Raw genomic sequence first — 26,353 nt, forward strand, 5'->3', positions numbered from 1 at the left:
CGGTTGCTCGGCGGGGAGAAGGGAGAGTTGCGAAGGGGCAGGAGTGCCTGCCAGCCGGGCTGGGGGGCACGGGGAGAGGGTGTCCGGGTAAACCTCAGGGAAAGGACTTGGCCAGACGCGCTGGTCGGAGACAGGTGGAGCATGTGCGTGCTTTTCTTCTGTCTCGTTTCTTTGGAGGTTTCGTATGGGAAGAGCAGCCGCTGAGGAATAGTGAGGAGTTGATGGGTCTGCAGCATAGTCGTTTTAATATACTGAAAAGTAAGAACTTCGTCTCAGGAACAAAAATTGAATAACTCTTCAGAGTTGAGAGGAAGTGTTGGACTTGCAGTAGTTCCAGGATTGATTTCTTGCCATTAATATTTGCTTTTAGTTACAGAAGGAATGCCTCTAGTGATTACTTTTGTATGTGAAAATCATGCATAGACTATTACAAGTTTATGTACAGATTGCAAAATCTGCTGAATGTGAGATATCCATAGAGGAGTCGTCATTCTTTTATAGGACAGAAATGTAAACATTAACAGTTAACAAACTTTATAACTTCCAAAGAATTTTTGGTGATTTTTATATTGAGTGAGGGTTTACTGTCTTGAATCGGCATTCCATCAAATTGCACTTTAATTAGAGTTTTTAATAGCATGCTGCAACAGCAGCCAACGTTTTCAAGGTGTTTGCTTTCAGATTTCAGAATCAAGAGCTATACCCGAGCCTGGACAATTCTTTCAGGACTTCTCATCTCTGTAATAAGTGTGTAATCTGCACTATTTTTGTTACAACTATAATTAAGAATTTTTTAAAAAACACCAAGGGAAACAAATGAAGAGGTTTCACTATTTCCTTCAATTACTGCCTGTCTTACCATTTTAAGCCTTGTGGAACTGCTGTTTTTAAAATCAGTTTAGTGGACATTGATGTGTTGTTTTTACCAGAGAACAATTGACTGTTTCTCCTGTTTTCTCTAGTATCTTAGTAATATAGCACTATGTTTATAAATAAGTTGCTTAGTGTCATTCATTAGCAAGCAAAACCGTCTTGAAATATTTGTTGTATGTATAGGCTTGTTACTCTAAAACGAAGTACTGCATTCTGTGCTCTAATGTAAAGCTCAGTTCGGAGACTTCGAAAGCTCTATCTGACTGAAAAAGTGCTGCTGTGAACTCTTGTGGCCTCCAGACATGGTGATGTGTCCTTGCCAAGTCTGCTGCTTTTGTTTGTAATTGCTGTTTGTTGTACTTGGCCATACTGTTTCAGTTGCTTATTTCTGAAGGTACCGTAGTAGTTCTGACTCTGGCTATCTGTGCGTTGATTCACTGTACCTCATGTGTACACCAGGTCATGGGACAGACAGCACAGTCATTGCACAGTGCGTATGCACGAGGGTGGGGTTTTTTTATAACTTTGGAAGCCTAAGATAGAAGACGGGGAGGGCATTACCTTTGGATTTTAAATGTCAACCTGTATAGTGGTGAAGACTGATACAGGAATGTGTTGAGAATATTTTTGGAAGAGATGTGTTTACCAGGCCTGCGTGTTTTTGTTGTGCTACAGCTCAAGTTATAAAGTCCCAGTATATTTTGTGACTAGTAAAGCCTTAATAGTTTGGACCTCAAACAACGGTTTTATCCATTGAAACAGCTGAGAATGTTATTAATCTGTGTTATACTATGTATGAGTTTTTTGATGATTGAAGCCTCCTGGGTTGAAAGGAAAAAAAGAAAAAAGATTAATGTGGAAGTATGAGAGTTGGATGGTTTGGATCCAACTCTCCTCATGCAGGTAATTTCTTCTTTCAGCATGACAGTAAACTTTCTACACATTGTTTCTCAGTGCTGGCAATTACAAGTTCTAAGTTAACTCAATTGCTTTGCAAACAATGCTTTTAAAAAAGTATGTGGAAAACCAAATGACTTAGCAATATGCGTGATTTTTTTTTTTTTCACCTGTTCTGAATTTATGACTTTTATTCTTCCAAAGAATGATACTTCCTTATCTGCAGTATGAAATTAATGGGCGTTCTGGGTGATTTCCCCACTCACATGCTTTTGTTTCCTGTGTAGTTCAAGTGACTGGAAGAATTGTCCACCCCTCCGAAGAGTGCTCTTTGCATATGGGGTGTTGGTGCAGGGAGAGATGATCTGTGGTAACAGTTTATTTCTTGGATCTTGTAATGAGCCTGTTCTATTTTTCTACCTATGGGACACATTTTTATGATTAATTTAAAATACTTGTTATTTCATCGCCTTGGGGTTTATACCATAACCATAATGACTGACACAAGGTCTTAACCCTTTGGACCTGGAGAAGTCCTGTTCTTGTAGACTTAAGTCTATTTTCACATCGGACTTTGAATCTTAAATGTTAATAATTTTACACTATCCTTTCCAACTATTCAGGTTCATGGCTATTCTGTCTGTGTGCACAAGTGAAGCACCATGATTATTTGACAACTCTCTGCAAATTGGTATCAAGTACAGAAATGTCAAATATCAGGAGTGCAGTATTGAACCATGGTACAGGTTTTTCCTTTCACTTGTAGTACTGGCTGCTATAGTAATTTTTTAAGCATTTACCTACTGCTGTGTTGAAAGAAGGTGGTCTGGCCTTGCATAGTGTGTTGATCGCTTGAAGTAATAAGATGGATCTGTTTTGTGAACTAAAGGAATGATTTTCACTGTAACAATGTTGTGTAATTGTAACTGTAACTCTGATCTGTCACTGTAATGACCTTGATGTTGGTAACTGTTACACTGAGGTAAATTCAGTCCATGTTTTCTAAGACTTCTACACTCTTCAGAGGTGTTATAGCAAGCCCATGTTGGTTGATGTTACTTATTTGTTAGAAATAACTGTTTCCTTTAGGAGGTAAGTGGCTCTGTAGTCTCATTTAAAAAAAAAAAAAGCGTGAATGGGAAAATACTTTAGAGGTGAACTAGAGAAACTCTCAGACAAGCAAGATTTTGTGTCCAGAAGGAGTATCATAGGAAAACTTAGAACTTTGGGGGGAAAATCTGTAGCCTTCCACTTTCTTTTGGAGCTTACAGGCTGATAATGCTTGGCTGAAATAAAGGTCTCAACTGTGCAGTTTCTTCACATTTTCTGAACTAGATAAAAATGAGATTGAGTACTCTCTGATACTTCAAAATCACACAAGATTGTGCTGAGAGAGAATTAACAGTAGATTTTACTTTCAAATGTTTTAATGAAAGAAAAATTAAGAAATGTAAATACTCAGAACAAAGTATATACAATTTCAGTATAACTAGTATGGATCCTTTTAAGTAACTCGAGTGCATAAAGATTAATATGGTTGTTAAGGCATTTTCTAGCATATAAAATGACAGCTTTAGTGACATACAACTGAAGTTCCTAGTTTATCTAATTTTACAAATGCTCTTTTTCCCAACTATTTAGTGACATTATGGGAGCATTTTGTTATCTAACATTTTGTGTTCTTTACATAAGTGTTTAAAGAAAAAATAGAAACCAACCCACAGATTAGAGATTTTACTTGCATGCTTTGCTGCTTTTTTCCTCTTTTTTTTTTTTCCTCCTGAGGAGTGGAGAGCAGCTCATTAAAGGAATTTTATGAGCTTTGGGAACCTCATAAATAATGCAGAATTACATCCCAATAGGACATTCTTAACAAAAAAACAAAAAAAAAGCATATTTTCCTGGGAATCTTTCAGATTTGAAGCGATTTTCTAAATTAGGTACTTTACACATAATTGTAAACATATACAAATGTGTTAATATGAACTAGATGAGACCATGTTCAGAGTGTGGATACCCTTGTGCAGTGTTTCAGCATTTTTCAAAGCTTCAGCATTAACAAAGTGTAGCAAGAATCAATTCCTGAAATATTTGGCTATATGTAGCTTGTTTGGGCAGGATAATGTTGGTAAAGTTTCTCTCTTAAAGGTGGAGGAGCAATTAATTCTTCTGATAGCATGGACTTTACCTTGTTTTTGGCAAGCAAATAATTTGTTTTGATGATGGATTGGAAGTGAAAGCAGTTACGAGGGTTGTAGAATGGTCATGAGTTTGTCAAGGAAAGAATCAGTGTGTCTCAGTCAGCAGTGAGGAAGCATGAAATAAAGTTAAGTATTTAAAAAAAAAAGAACAAACTAGCTTTTCAGGAATTAGTGGAATTTTGTGCAGGGGGCTGTTGTAGATGTTCTTGGGTCAAAAAGTGTTTGTATGAGTTCATGGAAGAAAAGTCTCTGGGAGTGTCTAAATTCAAAGATACTACCTCTAGCTAGGGATACTTTTATTTACAAGTATTTGGAGACTTGGAATGTTTTCTGAGGTTTATTCTTCTGCTTTTGTGCTACTGCCGTAGAGCTGCCTGTTTGCCTGTGGTAAAGTGGAATACTGAGGCTGGTGGTCTGTTGGTCTGACCAGACATAGCCATTCTTGTACTCTCATGACCAATGAGGTAGCTTTGAAATGTTTTGGTTTGATTGTTTGAAAATACACTTAGTGCTGTTTTGATACTGTTTTGCTTAAATAGCAAACCCTGATGGATATTGGGGCATTAATTGTGATAGAACATGGAAAGGTTGCAGGCAAGGAAATGCAGATGCTGCAGTTGTGAGAAGTACAGTGTATTTTAACCACATGCATTCTTTATTGATTGCATTCTAGATAGTTGAAGTTGGAAAAAATATGCGTAATTGATAAACTGCAATTTCATTTGGTCTTACAGGTATCTCTCAGTATTTATTATGAAAGTAAGCTTAATTAACTACTAAAGCAGTCCTTAAAAAAACCTAAAAGGATACTTAACACTGACCAAAAATAAAATGAAGTAGGTTGCAAAAAGTTGACCAACATTCTTCTTTGTGATACATGTAAATGCCATGAGTTGTGTGGGTAATATATGCATCTGAAATGGCTAACTTCTGTTTGTGCAAGCTGTTAAGGTGCTTGCTGTAGCAGGGATGCAAAGTACGTCTTTGTACAAATAAGTAAAGTTTATTCACATAATGTATAGAAGTTAAAAACCAGAATCTTCTGTTTGTTATTCATTTGCTAAGCTAATAGTAAAAACAGCTACATATTTTGTAGAGTTAAGTCCCTCTTGCATTTTAAGGCACTGAATTGATAGTTCTGTCTGTTTGGGGTAGAGGGCAATTAGACATAATCAAGGGTTTCCCTACTGTGGCTTTCCATAAGCTGTTTAGTCAACTGTGTTAGAGACAGATAGCCTCTGGTAGAAGTTTAGGTGCCTCTTGTTTACTGAAGGTTGAAAGTCTGTTCTTCTGTGTGTATGTGGATGGGTAAATCCCATGTTCCTCGTAGGCTTTTTGGCAAGGCTTCCAAATTGAAAATGTGCAGAGCTGTTTCCTTTTTGTGGATGAATAACCTATACAGACAAGACCTGATTGTAAATTAAAAGGCGGCTGCTATATAGCAGAGCTTACCCTAAAAGATACGCACACAAATTAGGAGATTTCTTGACATATTTCAAGGTAAATGGGAGTAAGGAGATTTTCTCCTGCGAAAGGAAGGTAGGTACCTTGTTAATATTTCAGTTCTTTCACTATAAAATTGAGATACTATGTTTGGTTCTAAAGTATTAGAGCATTCATCACAAAAACAGTGTTTTCACCTTTCTGTTTATGCCTCATTGCTCCAATTCTATTTTTTAAACAGTTGATTTAAATCTTTTACTTTTATATTTAATTTTCTTGCAGTATTCACCTCAGAGGCAGATAAAAGAATGCAGGACATTGAGTTACTTAAAGATCCATGTAGAAATTGAACAGGAAGTACCTAGATAGCTATGAGGTTTATGTATGGGAAGATATTGATCAGTATTATAGTGTAATTTTTCTGGAATGTTGCTCCTAAATAACTCCCTTCTATCAACACTCGGGATAAAAGTGTTTTTACTGTGCAATAATTGTTCTTTCATAAATAATCATTTGCAATAAAGTCACTGTTACTTAGAAGCAATGCACAGAACTGTTATTTCATAATAGTTACTCTGGTGAGGTTTTCTTTTAGACACAGCCTAAAAGTATGTGGCAGATAAATTATATAACACTGGGCATGCATTTTATTTTTTAGTTTCATTGCCATCACACCTATGCATATTTAATGGCTCTTTGAGAAATTTCACTTTGGGGAGGTTTTGTTGGGTGGTCAAATATCTGGTGGTATAATGATTTATTTCATAGTGAAACTAGGTTTTTAAGACAGTGGTGGGTGTTCTTCATTTGTCATTTAAGAACCTGGGAGAAAGTGATGATGATTTCTCTTTCCTAATTAATGAAGAGAGTGGCTAGAGAAGTTGGATCTTCCACTGATTTATCAAATCTTCGAGACAAGTGTATTATCTGCCAGAGCTTTGTTTGCATCTCTGATTATTTTTTTGTCGCTCAGACTGTTCTTGAATTATCCTAAGCAATTGCTTGGCAGGATATTGAGTTTAACAATCTCTTCTTCTTTCTTCTGTGGAAGTCCAACAGGTACTAAGAGCTAATTATGAAGTTGGCTGTTCTTCAGGGCCAGTCCTGAACCTACAGTGTGAATTCAAGCAGTCTGTAGTTTTTGCTGCCACTTGAGGATTTTTATTAAAGAGGCTGATTAGAAGTAATGTACTGCTAAGCAATTAAGAGTAAAAATACATTTTTATGGGTTCAGGATAAATTTCCATTTAATGTTACTGCATTCTTAGCCTTTTTAGAAGGTATTATGCATGTTTGTGTTGAAAAATCCTGCATATGTTGGCTGTAACAGTCTGAAAAACTGTGCTTCTCTTAACGCTGATCCTGAAATAGGGAATGAACTTAAGAAATGCCAGATGCCTTAAGTTCTGATTCTGTTTCCTTTTTTTTTTTTTTTAATGGATCACTTGCTATAAAATTTCTTCCATTTGCTCACCTTAATTTCTCTTAACCCAAAATATGATCACTCCTTAGCTGCTACCAAATTTGAGGTTGATGATCCTATAATAATCCTTCTAGAAGAAAAAGCAAAACAAACAAACCAAAACCAAACCTCTTGGCTTCATACCAGTGACCACTGTAAGAAGCTGGAGAGTGCTTGATTGTAGTATTTAACTCAAAACTGTGGTTTGTTTCTATGTGAAATAATTTTAATCTCAAAATACAGTTTTCCAGGTGAATACTATGATCTTTTGCTTGATGCTCAGTTTAGCGGCAGACAGCTTCTGTACATTTGCTTTTATTTCAAATATCACAGTATATTAAAGTAGATAAGAAGTGGTAACAAGCCAGATGAGTTCAACCCTTTAAAACATTTTGCAATTCAAGAGCTGTGAAACTAAAATGGTTTGCTTTCTTTGAGCATAAGGTGCTTTAACTCCCGGACCCCAGGGTGCAGGAACGGATTCCTGTGATACACCTTGAGGCCCTGGGAAAGGAAGAAGATCCTGCTTGCACAAACAGAACTCTCAGTATTCAAGGAGAACATATAAACATGTTTACAAATTTTAGAAGACCTATTCTCTATCATAGCTTTAGCAAGATTCGTATAGTTGACTTGGTAGAAGGCGGGACTACTGGCTGTATTAACTCTCTGACGTGGTGTAAATCAGAGAACGCTGGCACTATTCTGTGCCAGGAGGCTGGATTAACATTTAGGAGGTGCAAAATACCCATTCCTCATCAACTTTCTGTGATGCCTCCCTTAAAATGCTTTACATTGTACACTTGCATCTTAACTGTCTTACTCTTTCGTTTTTCATAACTTCTATTTCTATGAACTTGATTGTATTTGATCTTGTTATTGTCAACGTTGCCTTAATGATGCAGAGCTCTTCAAGCTCTGTAATACTGTATTCTTTTATGTGTATCTAGATGGCTTCTTGTATTCTAGTTCTAACACTTCAATAGTTTTTGCTCTCTTCTGTCTGTTGCTTGTGAATGTGTGTTACTGACCTGCAGCTGATGAACGCTGACATGAGTGTTCATCACTGGAACAGTGTAGGTCAGTTCAGGTCACTGTGTTCACAGTCTGCTGCAGGTTATACTTCCGCCTTCTGTATTCCTAAATAATAAATAGATGTTCCTAGTTTTGGAAAGGAAGTGTACGTTCTTGAGGATGTTTGCCATCCTGCAATTTTTCCTTCCCTTTCCACTCTATAGTGATTGTAAGGAGCTGCCACACTACAAAGTGTACAACTTCACTCTGATTTCTGTGGTCTTGTACTACAGCTGCTAATAATAAAGAGAATGAGCTTAATATTCTTAGTTCTGTTTAGTATTAAGTGTCTAATGAAGCTTTAGCTGTGACACCTCATATTAGCTGTATAACTTAACAGTGTAACTTTATCTTAATGGAATGATGCGCCGGTATTGTGATGCTGGCAGTAAAGATATTTTCAATCTTATCAAATCGAAATACTATGTTTTGGTGCTACTGTCAGTGTATAATTAGTCTTACGGGCTGTAGTGGTGACTTTCTTGCAAAGAAAACATTTTTCACTAGCTTAGATGAGTTCCAAAAAATGCCCACCAGTTCTAAAGACTGTACATGAATCTTTTTAGATAGAAATGGGCTGACGTGGGTAACTATTTTCTGATTTTTAAAAGATGTTATTTGCAAGGTTCATGCATTTAGGAGAAATGTAGAAAATATAAATGATAGTGACAAAATGAGAAACTGCATCTGAGGATGATCTTGTGCTGAAACAAATGTGCTGAGTTGCTTTCCTCCAGGACTACTGTGAGTTTCCCGCTAAAATAAAATCATAAAACCCTTAAATGGTCTGTAGCCTTATAAGTGGGAGCTATAAATATAGAAATTGGGAAGCGATTTCTGTCTTGTGATCTGTGCAGAACTGGCAAGGTCAACATTGCAATATAATGTCCCATTCTTTAGCGGTAATTTTGAAAACAATGCTGAAAATTTGAAATAAGAACAATTTGAGGGGAAGAGTGATCCATTTATAATTCAGTTTAATCAAAAAGTAGTCTGAGAGAGCCTTATTAGGTGCCTCTATGGGTTTTATATGTATTCAGATGCTTTCTAATTTAAAGTAGAAAACTATTTAGTTTAAGGATTATGACACAGCAGACTGGAATTTCACCTTAAAGAAAAAAATTATCCCAATGAGGGGGCTGTATGTAGTGTGACAGAGATATGTGTGAAGTTGGGTAACTGCTTTTTGTGTATGTGTGTACAACAGCCAAAGAAATAATCAGGCAACAAGTGTAAAACATACTGAAATAATTTTTGTACAATGAAAAATTATGAAGCCTTTCTACATGAAGACACAGAATATAAATGGATTCAAAATAAACCATCTATTACTCTGTAGTCTAATCTACTGCTATTGAGTTTACCTGTTTGTTGGGGTTTTTTTTCCATGCTTTTTCCTAAGGCATCATGCTTAAGTGAAGAATTGGACCCTTGGAATAAGCTGCTTAGGGAGCTAGGTGATTTCTTTCTTTCTGCTTTGTTGTGTGAGGTGTTTTGTGGTGTGGGGTTTTTTGTTTGTCTTTTAAATCTCAAGTCAAATATTTGATTCAATATGAAGGTAACGGATTGAAATATGGCCTTTCTAAATGTCAGACTGCTTTAATTCATCTTATTGTCTTTTAAATAATTTTAGTTTGCATCATTGTTAGTTCGAAAACATGCTTTCTAAGATTCCTCCACTCCAGTTATCCTGTTAGAGAAACCAGAGGACTATTGTTTTCCTGTTGGAAGACAGAGATTTTATAGGTGTATTACTAGTTAACTGCACTACTCTTCTGTTAAACTAGGTCTTCAGCACCTTGACTTAAAGTCACACGTATCTCTTAATTTTATGAATTCGAATAAAAAGTGGTGTGTATTGTCTACTTTGGATAGAAAAAGCATATTCTCCAAATTAAATTCCTGTAAAATATGTGTGAGTATATAAGTGCATACAGCCACACGAATGCATAGTTTGCTTATTTTCAGTATCACTCTTTTGGCTTTGTGTTTTCCAATCCAATTACAGAGAAAACTGCAGTAGTAAGCAGGAATTTGATCATGAGAGTACTGTAGATTAATCTAGTGTATTCACAGTATTGAATGGCTGTCTTAAATGAAAAGGAAGCCAGGGCTATCTGTACTGTAATAGGTGAAGTGTGCTCAATGTAGCTAGTTTCTGCTAAGAAAGACAATGACCTTTTCATCTATTAACTAAAGTAGAGACCTAATTAGATTACTGATAGCCAGTATCAAAGTACAGTAGCTTAGCAGCTTGTTGGTGGTTTGTTGCATATGCCTCTCCAGGGCTAGAAGCTGTTGTTGAAAAATTAAAATCAGAAGAAAATGTTCAAGAACCCTGTAGTGTAAATTCTAAGACTCCCAATTGCAAAATAATCCTGACCTTTCTTTAAGAAGTTCTCTTAAAATTGTTCTGGTTGCACTGCACTTTAGTCTGCATTTTGCAATCAGTTTGTGCTGTAAGCTGGTACCATTACATAGCACCACGTGTAAATTGCAGACCTGTCTATAGCACTGTTATGTCTGTATTTCAGTAATATATAGAGAAGACACAAGCATGTTCAAGAGTTTATTTTGAATCTCAGATTATTGTGGTTTGGGTAAATATATATGAGATCTTGGGTCTGGGCAGAGAAGTACTTTAGAGGCTAAATGTCTTCAGAACACTTGCGTTACTGTGGTGTCATACCTGTGATGATCAAGAATGTTTCTCAAGTGGTTAAAACAGAATCTAATATGTGGTTGCGGTGTATTTCGCTGTTGCTTATCAAACCTGGTGATGGGACTCCAGCTTATCCGCAAGTTGTCTGTGTCTGTTTTCATTAGTTTGTCCAAAGAGAAGATACTGCTCACAAGCCTTGCTTCCCTTAAGCATTTCATGCCAGAATAATGTACAAAATGTTCCAAAATAGAAAGTTCACATAGGAAATTCTGTATACAGTCTTGTTAATTGGGGGAGGGAGCACTTAACAGTTGATAGCTGGTATTTTTGGCAAGAGTTCAGCTTTTGACAATGGTGTTGCAATTGTGTTGTGGCTTTTTTCAGCACAGACATTTGGAAAGTGCCATGACTTAATTGATTTAAAAATGCAAAACTTCAATAATTTCTTGCCAAACTGTAGTCTAATAAGAATTTCTTTTCATCTGTGAAAAAAATATTAATTTTTGGCTGTTGTATGTGGCAAAGGAAGAATGTAACATTGAGTCTGCAAAAACACAGGATGTTTATTATGTCCTCTATTTATTCCCAATATTTTATGAAAGAGTGTGTGACTTTATAAAACCTATTGAGACAGCAAATGTATGAGGCCTGTGGAAGACATGTTAAGGAAACTGAATTGTTTAGGTAGATGCTCTCAAGCTCTGCTGTGTTGAATGATAAAGAAATTTGGGAGCTTTGTGGCGGTGGTGTTTGTTTGTGGTGTGGGGTTGTTTTTGTTTGTTTATTTGGCTGGGGTTTTTTTTGGTGTTTTTTGTTTTTTGGTATACTCCTCGTGCTTCATTTGTTAATGTACGTGAGAGGCTTTCAGCAGCAATCCATTTTGGACATGAACAGAAGCTAACTTTGTTCGTACAGTTGTGAATATTGTGGCAGAGACCTGCTAGGTGGTTCAATAAAGAAACACTGACTGGAGATGAATGTAGGATAAATTTTGTTGAATTTTGGCATTGACCAAACTATGTATCGGCAGATTAAACTGCATAACTCGGGTTCTTGCAGTTTTCTGTAGTCCCATTGAAGGTGGCCATATGTTGATATGTAAAACTATTTAACATCTTGTATTAACTTTTTTCTGTAAAAGACACAGAACAGTAATGCTCTTATTTTATATAGGAAAATCTGATGTGAAACTAATTAAAGTCCCATAGCAAGTCAGTTAAGAAAATAGATGTGGGATTCTTTGTTTTATTTTACATGACTTGATCTTTAGGAAGTACATACTTTCTTGAGGATGGATACTTATGTTTTCAAACAATCCTAATTGTAAAGAGAACTTAGTTTAATTTACTTTTGTTTGGAGAGCTTTCTTAAATTATTGTTAAAAACATGACTGTCTCAGAGTTTTGGGAGCTTGTATTCAAACATGTTTCATAGATCATTCAACCTGCTAAAGGAATGCAGTTCAAATTATGCTATCCAGACTCTTCAGAGAGTAGTAAGTGTTTTAAAGTAGTAAGAAATTGCCGCTTATGTTTTACTTGGCTATTTAATTGTCTTGAGTGATGACATTCAATTTGATGTTTGAATGGAAAGAGTATGATTTTTCAGTAGAATTTTATTGATGTTGGTGAAGGTAAAATAACTTGGAGGTAGAAACGAGTGAGCGTTTGAGGCCAAAATGAGCATTTGTGTCTGGTTAGGTGATCTAGTACCTCCAAGCATTCCTGTTAACTGTCAGTCGATTAAACATAATTATCAATTATTATATAATAAATTTATATATAATGAATTTAAATATAAATAAATTTATATTAATTTATATAATTGTTATTAAACATGGCTGTTTAATTTTCTGGATCTTGGATCTGCTTAGATTGCTCATGTTCTTGATAATTTGCATGTGGGGTGCATAGGAAAATGCACAATTCCTAATGGAGGAGTCTTTATGATGCTAAAATAAAATGCTTGCAGAAATTATCAGGTGTATGGGAAGAAGACCTGGCATGTAGCGACAGTGGCTGATATTCTGACACTGTGTCGTAGAGCATTTTAGTAGTTCTCTTACAGTATGTTGATGATAATGACCAGCTCAGCTTCACTCTTCCTGAAGTTAATGTAATAATTCAGTCTTACAGAATAGAATCTTCTTCCAGAAAGATGACCGTTCCTTTAAAAATTCGTAGGCAGGAACTTACTTTTCTGAAGCATTGCCTCTGGGACTGAGATTGAGAAGAAAAACTTTTTTATAAATTGAACTGTGCTCAGTATTTTTAAGTTTTTAACTGCAACAAAATTTAAGAAGCCTGTTGTTGCATAAGGAGCACTCAAGTACAGGAATGGTCAATGAATTATAAACGTCTAAGAGACTTATATCTGTAATTCCAAAAAAATTGTTTTATTTAATTTCCAATTCTTAGATGTGTGTCTTAGTCTTTGAGGAGAGTGCTCTTCATAACAGAGGTTGAATCTTTCATTTTTAGTGGCTTCTAACTTTTTGGGGACTTGTAGTCTCAATTGACTTTTTTTTTTCTGCTGCTGACTTCTGTGTACTGGATAGAAGTCTATGGGCAACTGGTTTACTTAGTTTCCAGATTATGAAATTTAGAGGGTGTTAGTCTTTAAAAACACATCCACGAGTTGTATGAGTTTTGCTGATCTAGTATTCCTAAATACTGTGTTGGTTAGGACAGTGGCTATAAAAATCCTAGCACAAGAAAAAAATGATTCTATTAAAAAAATCTAGTAAGGAATAGTGACAGAATGAAGGTAATCTTATACTGAGTTTAAGTTGTGGCTTAGAAGTTTGACCCTAGTGTAGGAGATGAGGAAATTTAAGGCTGGATTTTTTGTAACTGATGAAACTCGACAGTACTTGGCCCTGGAGTGAAAAGAAGCAAACTTTTGAATTTGAATGGCTGGGAGTGATATGGTGGTAGTGAAAAAGAGGAAGGACAGATTCAGGGAAGGAGAGAGTTTTGCAAACCTGGTCTTTGCCATACCCATTGCAGGGCTGAAGGTGACTTATGAATGAGTAAATTCTCTTGGATCTGTCAGTTGTGTCATTAATCTGCCAGGTTCCTCCTTAGAGCCAGCTGGGTTTCTTGTGTCTACCACTTTTGTGGGACAGTTGCTCAAGGATGTCACTTTTTTAATGGTTGGGAATTGCTTTTGAAAAGTGGTCAGAAAGTTACCAGATGAGTCTTTGGAAAAGTATCAGTTGAGCAAGATGTGATCACCAGCTCAAATGGGTAAGACCTATAAAAAGAGAACTTTCAGGAGACATCTTAATACCATTGCTCCTTTAAGTGCAGTAGTTACTGACCTGATATTTAACTGACTATTCATAAGATTGTGCAGGAAATTATCTTCCTTATTTGCAAACGTTTTTCAAATGTTCACTAGTCTTAACTAGTTATCAATTTTTTTCCCACTTTTTATGAAGTAAAGGCTAACATACAAGAGTTGGTGTTTCGAATTTAAGTCTTCTGATTTTTATTTTTATTTTTTAATTATACAGGAGCTTTAGAAGTGGTGTATCTTTGAAACGTGTATGATCCTGGTATGACCAGTGACACCTGTCTCACTGCACAGCATACTAGAGGGAGAATCTTGCCTGAGACATTAATTGGCAAAACGAAGATTGATATTTATTTTTATTTTATAAATATTGTATATAAAGCAGTCAAGATATCTTCGGTCCTGAGCTGACAGTTTAAGGATTAATTGTAATAAATGTATAGATCTAATCAGGTCTATAAGATTACAGAAAACTCTTCTAAATGCTTAATACTTTTACATGTATGATGGTTTAGATGTCCTCAATGAGATGAAGTTTCAGACTGTGTGTTGAAAACTGAAGGCTTCTCCTCTTATGTTCAGTTTCCCTTCTATGAACAGGAACTAGAACATTAGTGGCTATACAGGTGTGTCCACTCTTAAATTCCTGTTATGAGTCAAATCTTCCACCTCCCCAGTATTTTTTAGTTTACAAAAACAGTGTTCTGCTTCATCTTTGCCATAATAAGCATCTAAAAATGAAGATTAGGTTAGTCTTTGTGTGTGACAGTAATCTTGTGATTAAAACAAAATGTTTAAAAAATACATGATCTTACTATTGGTTTGAGTTTTGTGACATGCCCTGGTAGGATAAACAAACACTTATGTGTGCACTGGGTATGTATATTCAAGCTGCTTCAGTGTGTTCCATTTCTTTCAAAAATACTGCAGCCTTTCCTTCCTTCCTTCTAGAAGTCTGAATGGACTTTAGAAAAACAAAACACAAGCGTTGCATTGCAGCTAGCATTGCTTTACATGGAGTTGAATAGTTTCGAAATACACTTCTAGAATCTGAGAGTTAACAGTATTTGCAACCGAAATGGAAAGAAAGTATACTCACAGAGTGTGTTCCTGTATTGCTAAATCCATTAGAATTTGATAGTTTGATTGTATTGGAAAGTGTTGGTGTTTCAACAGCCTAAGATAAGTCCTTTAATCAGTCTTACCTGCTTTACCATTCAGGTTTCATGCCTCTTTTCCCCTTTGATATGTTTGAGAAGTTGGACGAATATTTCAAATACTACATATCAGGATTTATTAATAAAATAAGACCATAAAATCCTATGTGTAGTTATTGTATAGCCTTTAGGTTGCATATTCAATTTTACCTGCCCCAAATGCTGTAATAACTTCCCTCCTTTGTCCTCAATGGCTAAGAGAAATATGTTTGCTCAATGTAAAGGTTGTCTTTTCTGTGTAGTTCAAGCAATAAAATGCGGTTTTAATATGAATGCTGCTATAATGGGTAGTGCTGTATGAAATGCAGAGCAATAATTCTTAAGTTTTAGGACCTTTCTTTCAAGGTTTTTTTTTTTAAAGGACCAAAAAATCCTTATTTTCTTCTCAGAAGACATTTTTTCTTTTTAATTTTGATTTATCAACGTCTATGTGAAATGCAGTATTTTTAATAATTTAAAGTTCTGTTGAAGTTCTCTAGTCAACTACTTTTTAAATCTGTTATGCTTTGATTAAGCAGTGTAATTGCACTCTAGGGATGTGGAGTATCAGTGTAATCAGAGATTTACTAATTCTTACCATTCAAGTAAAACTTCAGTTTCTTATTTGAGATCTTGGAGTTTGGGTGAAAGACTATTGCCTGGATTGCACATGGTCAGACTTCCTATTTAAAAGATAAAAACCCTTCCAACTACAAATGTAGTGCATGTATATCTGAAATGCAGCACGCCATTAAAACAATATTAAGTTTACAAAGTCTGTAATATTAGATGTTGGAATTCTTTATTCATCCCCTTTTATATGTGCATTCAGTAGTTTTTTAACCTCAGACAATTCTTTTACTTGGAATCCATGCTATTCAAGTAGCTGTTCAGTAATTCTTTTTATCCTTGTTTTCTATCTTGCCTAGTTTCAGGCCTTATTTCATGCATCCTTGCACAAATACAAAGTATCTGTCACTCTAACTGCTTCTCAGAGCTCCCTGAATTCACTTTCATAATAAAACTGGGCAAGTTCATGTGGTGGTACTCTTACAGCTGAGGGCCAAGGTGTAGAGCGAGCTCAGAGTTATCAAATGTCACTGAATTTTGTAGAAAGGAAGGTAGTGGATCTCAGAGATCTATGAAAATACCGTAAATATGAAAATGCACAGACCAGTAGAAGCTTCTCATTGAGCTCGTTTGAAGAATCTGAAGCCTAACCATATCTGTGGGGAAAAAAAATATTCTAACAGAATCTGTACGCAATTCAAGGGGATTTTTTTTAAAGCAATGGGAGGCCATATTTTTGTTTACAGAACTAGTGTTTTATACGTGTTCTGTAAAAGAACATGCTTTCTCCCCCTTAAGTGGCTGATGCACTTCTAAAAATACACTTTGATTGAATTTATAATTCAAAAGAGTTAAGACTTGTCTTGTATTTGACTTTCTTAGTCTCTCTACTCTTGTTTTTGCAACTCTTGTGTTCTGGGCATGCAGATTGTGATATCATGGTCAGTTTAGGCTGATCTAAGACCATGTTGTCACTGAAGGGAGCTGGTACTTCAGTATCCTGTTTGCATCCCTTGTGCCAAAGTACTCCCATGACTATACAGAGTAGGATCAGGAAACTGATGTAATTCAGAGCTGAGAAAAAAAATAAATATAATTATTTCCTCAGTAGTTTTAATGTGTGGCAGCAAAGCAGCTAAGTCAGCATAGTAGAGGGAACAGAACTAGGAGGAGGATTGCTCCTCTTAGTATCAGCCTGGGGGCTTACAAATTGGTTTAAGACAATGGAAAGAACTCTGTTGTAACTGAGAGGGGAGGGAAGGTTGTTCTGTGCCGTTTTGTTTCCCAATTTTAGTGCCAGTAAGTCTTTAATCATCAATTTAGTTGTAAATCATATCAAATCTAGCTATCCCAAGAATTGTTTCAAAGGTAGGGAGTATCTAAAGATTGAGGAAGTTGTATTATGTAGAGAGCATTTCTTAAGTGTTTGTATACAGAACCTAAGTTAGTACAACAGCCCTGAGGGAGGCTGATCTGTTTACTTTATCTGTTTTTATTGAACTTGAGATTTACTACTTTTCAAAAAAGTTGGTGTGGGAAATTGTGTGTTAATTTTTAGGGCTCATAGTCATGAAATAAGTCGTGATAGTTTTGACACACCTCATTTCTCAGTTCAAAATGTGAGAAAGCAAGTCAGTTAATGTAATTTATTCAGCAAATCTGCAGTGATCTTGTTCTTGATTTTGTATTGAGGGTCTTGATGACTAAGTGTTCCCAAAGTCTAAATTGATTTTCTGTGTTTCTAAACATTAAGCTCTTAACATTTGCATAGATAACTTCTGTTACATTTTAGCCATGTGACTGTTACAATGGAGGAAAAAAAGAAAAAAAAAATGCCTAAAATCAGTCAAATATGTATAGAAGCAATTACAGAAAGTGATGCTAAAAAGTCTGCTAGTATTGACAAAAATGTCAAAAACCCAACTACAAAGTGTGTGTGTGGCAACCTTTCAGTTCAACCTTTTGAACCTTGTGAAGATTGTGTATAAATACTGTTGTATGTAAAGATTTTTGAGGGCTTTTTTGTACTGTGGATTTTTGGGTTTTCTTTGGTTTTAATTTTATAACATTATTACTGTATTATATTAATTCTCGAGATCACTTAGCTCATTAATCTCTCTGGTTGAAACGTATGAGATCTAGGGAATACCTAGTAAATATGGAGGTTTGATTCTGCTTGGCCAAGGACTTCAGAAGTATTTCCATAAGGGGGATGTAGTTCAGCTGTGAGCATGTAGGAGGCAGATGCCTCCCTCTGTGTATGATTGCAGCTGTATTATTTTTCTCTTCATTATTAGCAAACTGAGAATGAAATAAGGCCAAACAGTTGTATCTGGCAACTAGGATTTCTCAAACAGTTGTAAAACGGTGCAGGCCAAAGAAACAAGACTAATAGAAGGAGTGAAGACTATCACTTACAGAAGACCTGAGTTTTGGAAAGAGTTGAGAACTGCATTCCAGTCAAAGAGCATAAGAGATTTGATAACCTTACTTAACAAAAAACCAACCAAACAAAAAAATCCAAAACCAACCAAACAAAAAATGACACCACCAAACCACTACTTTTGTAACTATTTTGTGTGTAATTTTTTTATTTGTGTAAGGACACTGTTTACTTTTTGTTGTCTTATCCTTGACTAGTGAAAACTGGGATAACAAGTTGGGCTTTTGAAATTGTCTGGGAATTTGCTGCCTTAGATACTGGAACAGTGCAAATTATGTATAATTGTAGTTTTCTTCAGAAGGCTGCTAAACTTCTGTTGGATTAGAGTCAGTTTGATAGTATTTTTTAGAATCTTAAGTGGCGCAGTTGAGTATAGTTGTTGAGTTGCTCAGCTGCCTCCATCTCCTTCCATTGGGAGCCCACTGTTTAAAACAGCTGATTCTGGATCTTGGTCTCTACCTTTTATCTTGAAATAGCTGTGCAATGTTTACAAAGGTTGTATTTTTTTTCCTTGTCTATTACCTTGCACTGTTTGGTACATTACTTTTTCTCACCAAGTGGCAGTGTTTAGTTGAGAGTGCTTTCATGACAGACTTTAGACTGAAATACTCATAACTGCCTTGTTCTCACTAGGATTTTAAATTTTAATGGATTAAATCATTAGCTAATGCAAGGTGAAAAGGACATGTTTTAATTTGGTTTACCATTGAGCAGAAGGCCAGAGGGAGTAAAATCAGGGCTGATGTGTGTAGTTTTATATGGTGATATCACTTAGTCTTGAGACGGGAGCAAAGCAAGTATGTTGTCCTCCTGGTTAGACAGTTTCTGGCTCTTACCACTGAGAATGATGAAAATGTACAACCACTCACTTCAAAAAATCTCCAAGGATAAGTTAGGTGCCAATTACAGCTCTGACTCCCCCCCTGCCTTTTTTTTTTTTTTTAAATTGTGCCTCCTTTAATAATGAAATTGTGGTGTTGATCCTAACCTCTGTAGAGCTATGTGGTCTCTACTGTCCTTGTTCTGTTTTTGTAGATCTCTCTTCCAAGAAAATTTTATATTGACTGTCTTGAGTAAGCTACCCTATGACTTCAGTCAGTTTGAAGTCATAATCATGACAAAAGAGTTTGTGGTTTCCTGTAATGATGACCAATCCAGTAATATCATTAACTGTTTAAATTTTATATTCACATCTGAAAATTCCTTTGTCTTCCCTAGGATTTTGGCTTGCAAAAGGCAAAATATGAGCCCTTTCACTTTGTAGTGAAGAAACTACTTTTTTTCTCAAACTTACTACCTTTATTTTTCAACTACTTTGAAGTTTTCCATAAGACCTTTTGCGCTAGTTGTGATAGCTTATATGTTCTACTGAATTTATTGTTATCTACTAGGTTAACAGGTGAGTAGGAAGCTTCATTGCTTCTTTGTAAGTTAGGTGGGTAATATGATGCTTAAAAAACCCCCCAAAAAAACAACAACAACAAAAAAAGCCCACACCAATATTTTTCTCCATATAGAACAGCACACTATAACCAGTTCTCCTGTGGTATTCTAACCTTCAGATGTTTTCAGTAGTAAGTAAAATGTGAATCTGTAAAATGTAGTTGTTTCCTGTATAATGGAATTGTAAATTCTGGGTTTGGAGTCATGTAACCATTTCTTAATCTGTTCAATATACTGACATTAAAAGCTAAATTGCTTAAAAGTATGCCGTGTGCCTGTTTTAATATAGCTTTGGGTTTGGAAGACAATGTATAAGAGAATTTATGCTAACAATGCCACATGAACAAATGTTTGCATGTGTTAAAATGTTTAATATGATTGTTGTTTGTGCCTTCTTTTAGAGTTACTACACTAACTTCAATACCTTTATTTCAAGGCAAAAACCCCAACGTTTATGAACAGAAAAGAATACTTGGTCTCTAGGGCAGAAGTGATTAATGCAAAACAGTTTTGCAGTTTTGTGTACTTTTTTTTTTAGGCAGACTTTATTGCTTTGTTTTGGGAACAGAATGGAATAAAATCTCATCTCTTTTTTGTGTGTGTGTGTATTTTCAGGCTCGGATAGCGTTTTTACAAGGGGAAAGAAAGGGTCAAGAAAATTTGAAGAAAGATTTAGTGAGAAGAATAAAAATGTTAGAATATGCATTAAAACAAGAAAGGTAGGTATACAGACTGTTCAGCTGTTATCTGACCTGGAAGACTTTATAGAGTAACAGCAATTCCATCACATTATGTGAACTATCTTTACTAGATGATTCTATGCCACTTTATGTAAACTGTCTTTATGGTTTGTCATCTTTGCACTATGTTTTCTGATAAATCAAAGTGTAAACATCTTGAGGATCAGGCAACAAAATAGGTAGCCTTTATTCGTTTATTTTGATTTGAGGAGAACATTCCTGCCAGAGTAAACTTGTAGTTTTGTAGCAAAATGTAGTGACATGTAGGGACATTTTTAAGTTAGTTGTCCTAGAGTAAATACGTTTTGCATTATGAATTAGTACTATGAGTAAGTGACTAGTACAGAAGTAACTTTGATTAGTTAGTTTCATAATAAAAGCAGATGTTTTGGTGAGGATGGCTGCTTACCTCTGTGTGAAGTGTCCAGTATAAAGGTGCTCGAGAAAAAAGCATATGTTCATACAGAAAGCCATATCGGCACATTGTGTGTCTTTTGGTGAAGTCACGGCAGAAAGGATCTATTTCTTCATTCAGCCCTGTCCTTGAAGTGGAAAGTAACTCATGGTTTCCAACCAGAGTAAGACTAAAAGTTATATTGTTATATCAAACAGGTAATGTGCAAGTCACTCTGGATTCAAGGCAGATGAAAAGTATGCAAAGCGTCGGCGTGTATATACTTTTCCTTAAAAGAACATTGAACATATCAAAGGAATAATGTGCTGTTATGGCAGACCTAAGTGTCTGGGGTAGAAAGAACTTCCTGAAGTTGAAGGAAAACATTTTGGTTATTTTGGCAATAATAAACTCTTTGCGTGCTGCACAGAGAGACTTGCTGCAAATGCACACCATGAGGCTGTGACGATTGCCTGCTTATTGAGATAAATCAGAGGCAGTTAATTACAGCTGGAGTATGAAGACATCGTGTAACAGAATGCAGAATTTGAAGATGAATGGCATCGATGAAACCTCAGTCTTGCTTTCTCCTGAAAGGCAGCTGCCTTTATAATTTGACTTACCATGACATTCCAAAAGTCATCTGATGGGCAAGAAACTTGTAAACATACATACAACAGGAGCAGAACAGCACAAACATACAGTTTGCTTTAGTTCTTGCGGCTAGTGGGTACAAGCCAACAGTGCATACTTTTCAAGAGGAAAATCCTTGCTCAAGTCCCAGCCAGAATACTCATGAAGATTGCTAAAAGCAGGAACTGAAACTCTAGGGCTGATTGGTGAATGTGTGGGAGGCAATGAGGAAGCTTTCTGTTATTTTTTGCTACAAATGCCCCCTAGTTTGAGGGGATCTAATTGCGAAAGTACGATGGATTGAGTAAGGAAAGCAAACAGGTACTGACTTGTCAGTAAATCATCCAAGAATGATAGTATGTTAGTTTCTTGGTTGTTGCACTGAAGGAAGAGTTCATGATAAGAGATGTTATTTCTTTGCCATTGTTCCTCTGAGTGAAGAATCACAACTAATGAAAAGAAACCAGCCCCAAAGCAAGATAAATTCTGAGAATTTCAGATCTGAAAATTGTTGACAGCAATTTTCAGTGTTGAGCCTGATTCCCCTCACCCCCTTTCACCTCCTCTTGTTGCTAAATCCCTGATGCTGTCAAAAAGTTTCATGCAGTGAAATATCAGATTATAGGGAGTCAGAAACAAACTAATTCAGACAATGATGACAGTCATGTTTTCTCAGGAAGAGGGTATGAAACAGGACATCAGTGTGTAAAATTAAATAAAGCACAGTAGTAGTTACAACATAGCTTGATATTTCTAGTATTTATGTCTAAGCGTATGCAACACACTTAGTAAAATGTTGTTTATTATTTTAATGTCCTTGAATATTTTGCTAGTTCTGTATAATTTTTTTTGTAATAAAATTTGGCCTTAAGTAGTTATATATTTGGCATTTTTTGTTTGTAGCTAGTATATATGCCTTTATGGTCCTTTGCAGACCCAGTCAGATTTCTTCTGTTGTGTACACTGAGCCACTCTACTCCAAGCTTCATCAGCGTAGTGCTGTGCTTAAATTAATAAGACTTGCTGAGGTGGTAAAACTGTGGCTGTGTTTTGACTTCATGGGGTTTATACCCTTGCTGGTTTATACCCTTGCAGCTGAGTGGTAGGATTCAACAGTTATATAGCAGCAAGCAGTTAAATCAACTTAAGGCATTGTTTTTCTTCCTCTTAATTTTTCACTCAGGGAAAACTAGCCTTAGAAGAATAGCAAGTCAATACTCAGAGGATTCAAAAGATGCCTCTTTTAGAATTCAGCTCCTGTGTGGTATGGGGGAGTAACACTGCTGACTTGGTCACCAACACTGTAGCTTGTTAGCGATTTTTAAGATATGTAATAATGTCCCTTGTTTGTTTTCCAACACAGAGAGGAATATGTGTGCAAATATATAGTTTATTAGAATTTAATAAGATCAATTTCTTACCGTAAAATTGAATTTGAGCATCAGATGTAAAAGACACAACTGATCTCATTACACACAGCAATATTTTGGCTTATTTGTAGTGGCTAGTCATTGGTATAATTTTAGATTGGATACATCATCTTCTCTAATGAACAATTAAAGCAGAATTTTAATTAATATTTTGAAATTGTAGCTCCAAAATGGAACCAACTGCTCCTAAATAGTATTTGCCACAGCTCTAAATGGTACAAATTTAGGCTGGCCTTTCAATTACAGTGGTTTATTGGCATCACTTATGAACTGAGCAAAACCAAAAAAGCTTAGTGGAACACTGCCCTGTTACAATGTGGAACAAAGCTTTGTATCTCAGTTTAAAGACAGCACCTAGGGTAGGCAGTCTTATAGTGCACGGATGAAACACGAACACATTCACAAATAATTTTCAAAAATATGATTTTATTTTATTGGCAGTCAGTCAGATTCAGGTCATGCAAATATTTAGTCTTCAAGAGCCTTGCAGTTTTTCAATTACAATGTAATTGGTATGAAATGCAGCATTTCGTCTTACTATAAAGGGTCAATAGTGCCATCTACTGACCATTTGTTAATGAGACTGTTCCTAATTGCAATTTTAGCAGAAACTTCTATAATTTAGAAGGCAAACTTCTATACCATCCAATATATCAGGCAGCATTTGAGATGAACTTTTACCTTCAGTTTGGAAAAACATGCAGCAGCAGCTCGCACATTTGTGGTTTGTTGGAAAGTCGTTATTTTTGTCCAGCGTATGTTCCATTATGTATCTTTTCTCAAGAAGTTGCATGTTTGACGGTAGTCTTTAAAATTGGTGGGAGCTAGATACAGTTCAGTTATTCTTAAAACTTTGGTCAAATGTTTAATTTAGAATTATAAAGACAGCTGTATTTTGTAGAGCCTTTTAAAAATGTGACTGCTAACATTTTTACAGAGATCTTTCACCTTGACTCTGCTGCAGAACATTTAGAGTTCTTGTCTGTGAGATTTTGAGTATTTTTTGCAAAGGATCTATGAAGCAAAAGTCAAATTGTGAAAGTTCTAGCTAGGATAAAGGTAGAGAATTCCAGGATACAGGTAAGGGTAGTTCATGTGATATTCCTGGAGGTAAAGGGAGCTGAGACCTTTTGATAGGTAACTTGGGTAGAAATTAAGATTTGGAAGGCTCATGCATGCCGGCATGGAAATGGTGTCACCAAGACTGATTTTTTAAAAAGTGATGGAGAAGAGAGGTTGAGGGATCAGAGATCAGGAGGCGAGAAGGAACGAGTCATGTTTGCATAGGGGCACTGAGCAGGAACTGGGAGCAAAGCCTCTGGTCAATGAGAGAAGATCAGTGAGAGAATACTTGTGCTGAGGGAAACTGGCACACTAATGTGGTTCTGCAGAGGGGAAGATCTCCGTCATAAGCATAGACAGAGCAGGAGAGAAACTGAAGTGGAAATCGAGGGTGGCAGATAGGCAGGAGTCCCAAATATGTGGTTCGTTCATTGTAGTGCGATTGGCTAGCTGTGACACTGCTACAGCTGAAAAAATATTCTCTGCTAAGTAGTTGAACCTACTGTTTTTTCAAGATTTCTTTTAGTAGCTGACACACATGGAAAAAATCCTCATTCTTGGAGAACATACTAAGCTCTCATCTGTAAGTTATTTGATAATTGTGAATAATTTTAAGCAGGTTATCTCAAAACTGTTCTTGAAAGACTAGAAATAATTGTGTGATGCAATAATTACCACAACAGTTTCATTTGTATAAATTGTATTGTGTTAGTATGGTTGTTTTAAATGGGAAAGTAGAATGTTTTGATTTGATGAAAGCATTGTGTACTCATTTGTTAAACATTTTTGTGCTTTTTCAGGGCAAAATATCATAAATTAAAATATGGCACAGAACTGAACCAAGGTGACTTGAAAATGCCAACTTTTGAATCAGGTATCTTTTACAATAGCCTGTTTTAGTATAATTTGTTGTAAGTTTACTATGTTCAATCTATTGCAGCTTTCAGTCTTCCCCCTACATCCCCTTATGTATGTTGCAGAGATGATGTCTAGGAAAGGTTTGGTATTGGGTAAATATTGTTTAATCTGAAAATCAAAATTAATTGACCTTGCCTTTTTTGAAAGACCTCTGAATGTTGAAGAAAGCTTTAAATAAGGTTACACAATTCCTTATTAATCTGCTGCTTCTTATAATAACCCTCCTTGAAGGATTTAATAATTTTTTTGCCATCGTGCCATCCATCCAGAAGGAAAGCCTATGCGCAGACTAAACATAAGAAATATGGGGGGTTTTGATGCTTTTATAGGATGCGAGTTTTTAAAGAATAAGAAAAAAAATTTTACTGCATTAGCCTGGAAAAAATGTTGTTGACCTTTTGCTTTTATCCTAAATCAAGGAAAAGAGTTCTAAGAGAAAAAATAGGCTATCCTTATTGGTGCTCTGGAGTGCATCTAATTTCGCAATGTAGATATAAAGTTGATCATAACAGTTTTGCTCTTCACAATATTGCAGATAGCAGAAGGCATTTTTCATATCAACATTGGGCTATTTAATAAGCAGAATTGCATGTGACTTCTTGAAATGTAGGTCTTCGGGAAGTCGCACTGTTGGCCTGTATTTGAGCCTTAAAATTATGGCCTGCAGATTTTTATTCCACACTCCTCCTTTTTGGTTTTGTTTGTTTTCTTCTGCTTTAGAAGTGCCACATTTTGGGTACATTTATACTCAAGTGGAACTAGAGATCATAATTCATATTTCTTGATTGGTGGGACTTTTTTCTATCTGTTTAAAAGCAAAATAAGTTGGATGTTAAAATTCATAAACTATTAGTTTGAATCATGTTTTCTAGTCTGTTACAGTAAAAGTGCAGTGGGTCTAGATTTTAATTGTTGATAGTAAACTAATGGAATTTATGTTAAACTTGACATGCTTGTTTTCTCCAAATTCTGATACATGTCACTGCTTCTCTTATTTTAACTATATTTTCCATGTTGCTTTCTAAGCAGCTCTGCTTTTTGCGAAAAAGTTATAGCCTGTTTTCTAAGCAGTAACACTTCAGCTGATCAAGGCAAGGTTTTCTTTTGTGTGCAGGTTAAATATTTTTCTAGTTCCTTTTCTGCATGTAAGAGGCCAGGATTTTTTAACTGATTCTGTTCTGCTAAAATATTTACTTGATGCTTTCAGCAAAGAATTAAAAAAAAATTGAAAAACACTGCATAAGACTGCATCTAATTTATAGCTTTTTTTTAAGGTTTGCTTTTAGTTTCATTGGTACGTTGTAAAAAAGTAAGTTGAGTAAAAACAACAACAAAACACAAAAAACCAACTTTGACACGTTATCTTTCAGAAGAAACCAAAGATACAGAGGTTCCTGCAGTACCTCAAAATAGCCAATTGACCTGGAAGCAAGGCAGACAGTTACTAAGACAGTAAGTAACATAACTGAATATTGGTGTATTCAAACTTCTCCCCGAAGTATGAGGAGCTGTATACATGCTTACTCTATGAAACAGAGTAATTGAGGTGGGCAAATAGTGGTTCATTTTTCAGGACTTTGTAGTCTTGAGCTTTAAGCAATATAGTGTAAGGTTT

At 35.7% G+C, this 26,353-nt stretch overlaps 1 protein-coding gene across 5 annotated transcripts in view; it reads left to right on the forward strand.

Annotated features, from left to right (window-relative positions):
* Positions 1-26,353, forward strand: part of STRN3 (striatin 3) — a 67,444-nt gene that overhangs the window by 1,142 nt on the left and 39,949 nt on the right. For 4 of the 5 annotated variants that reach the window (XM_065635107.1, XM_065635106.1, XM_065635110.1 and 1 more), the window contains exons 2-4: positions 20,177-20,280; positions 24,621-24,694; positions 26,109-26,190. In XM_065635107.1, coding sequence (XP_065491179.1) covers positions 20,177-20,280; positions 24,621-24,694; positions 26,109-26,190 — 260 coding nt within the window. The remainder of the gene's footprint in view (positions 1-20,176; positions 20,281-24,620; positions 24,695-26,108; positions 26,191-26,353) is intronic. The other variant, XM_065635109.1, reaches the window with a different exon arrangement.

Source organism: Caloenas nicobarica, chromosome 5 (assembly GCF_036013445.1).
Source record: "Caloenas nicobarica isolate bCalNic1 chromosome 5, bCalNic1.hap1, whole genome shotgun sequence".
Classification (NCBI taxonomy): Eukaryota; Metazoa; Chordata; class Aves; order Columbiformes; family Columbidae; genus Caloenas; species Caloenas nicobarica.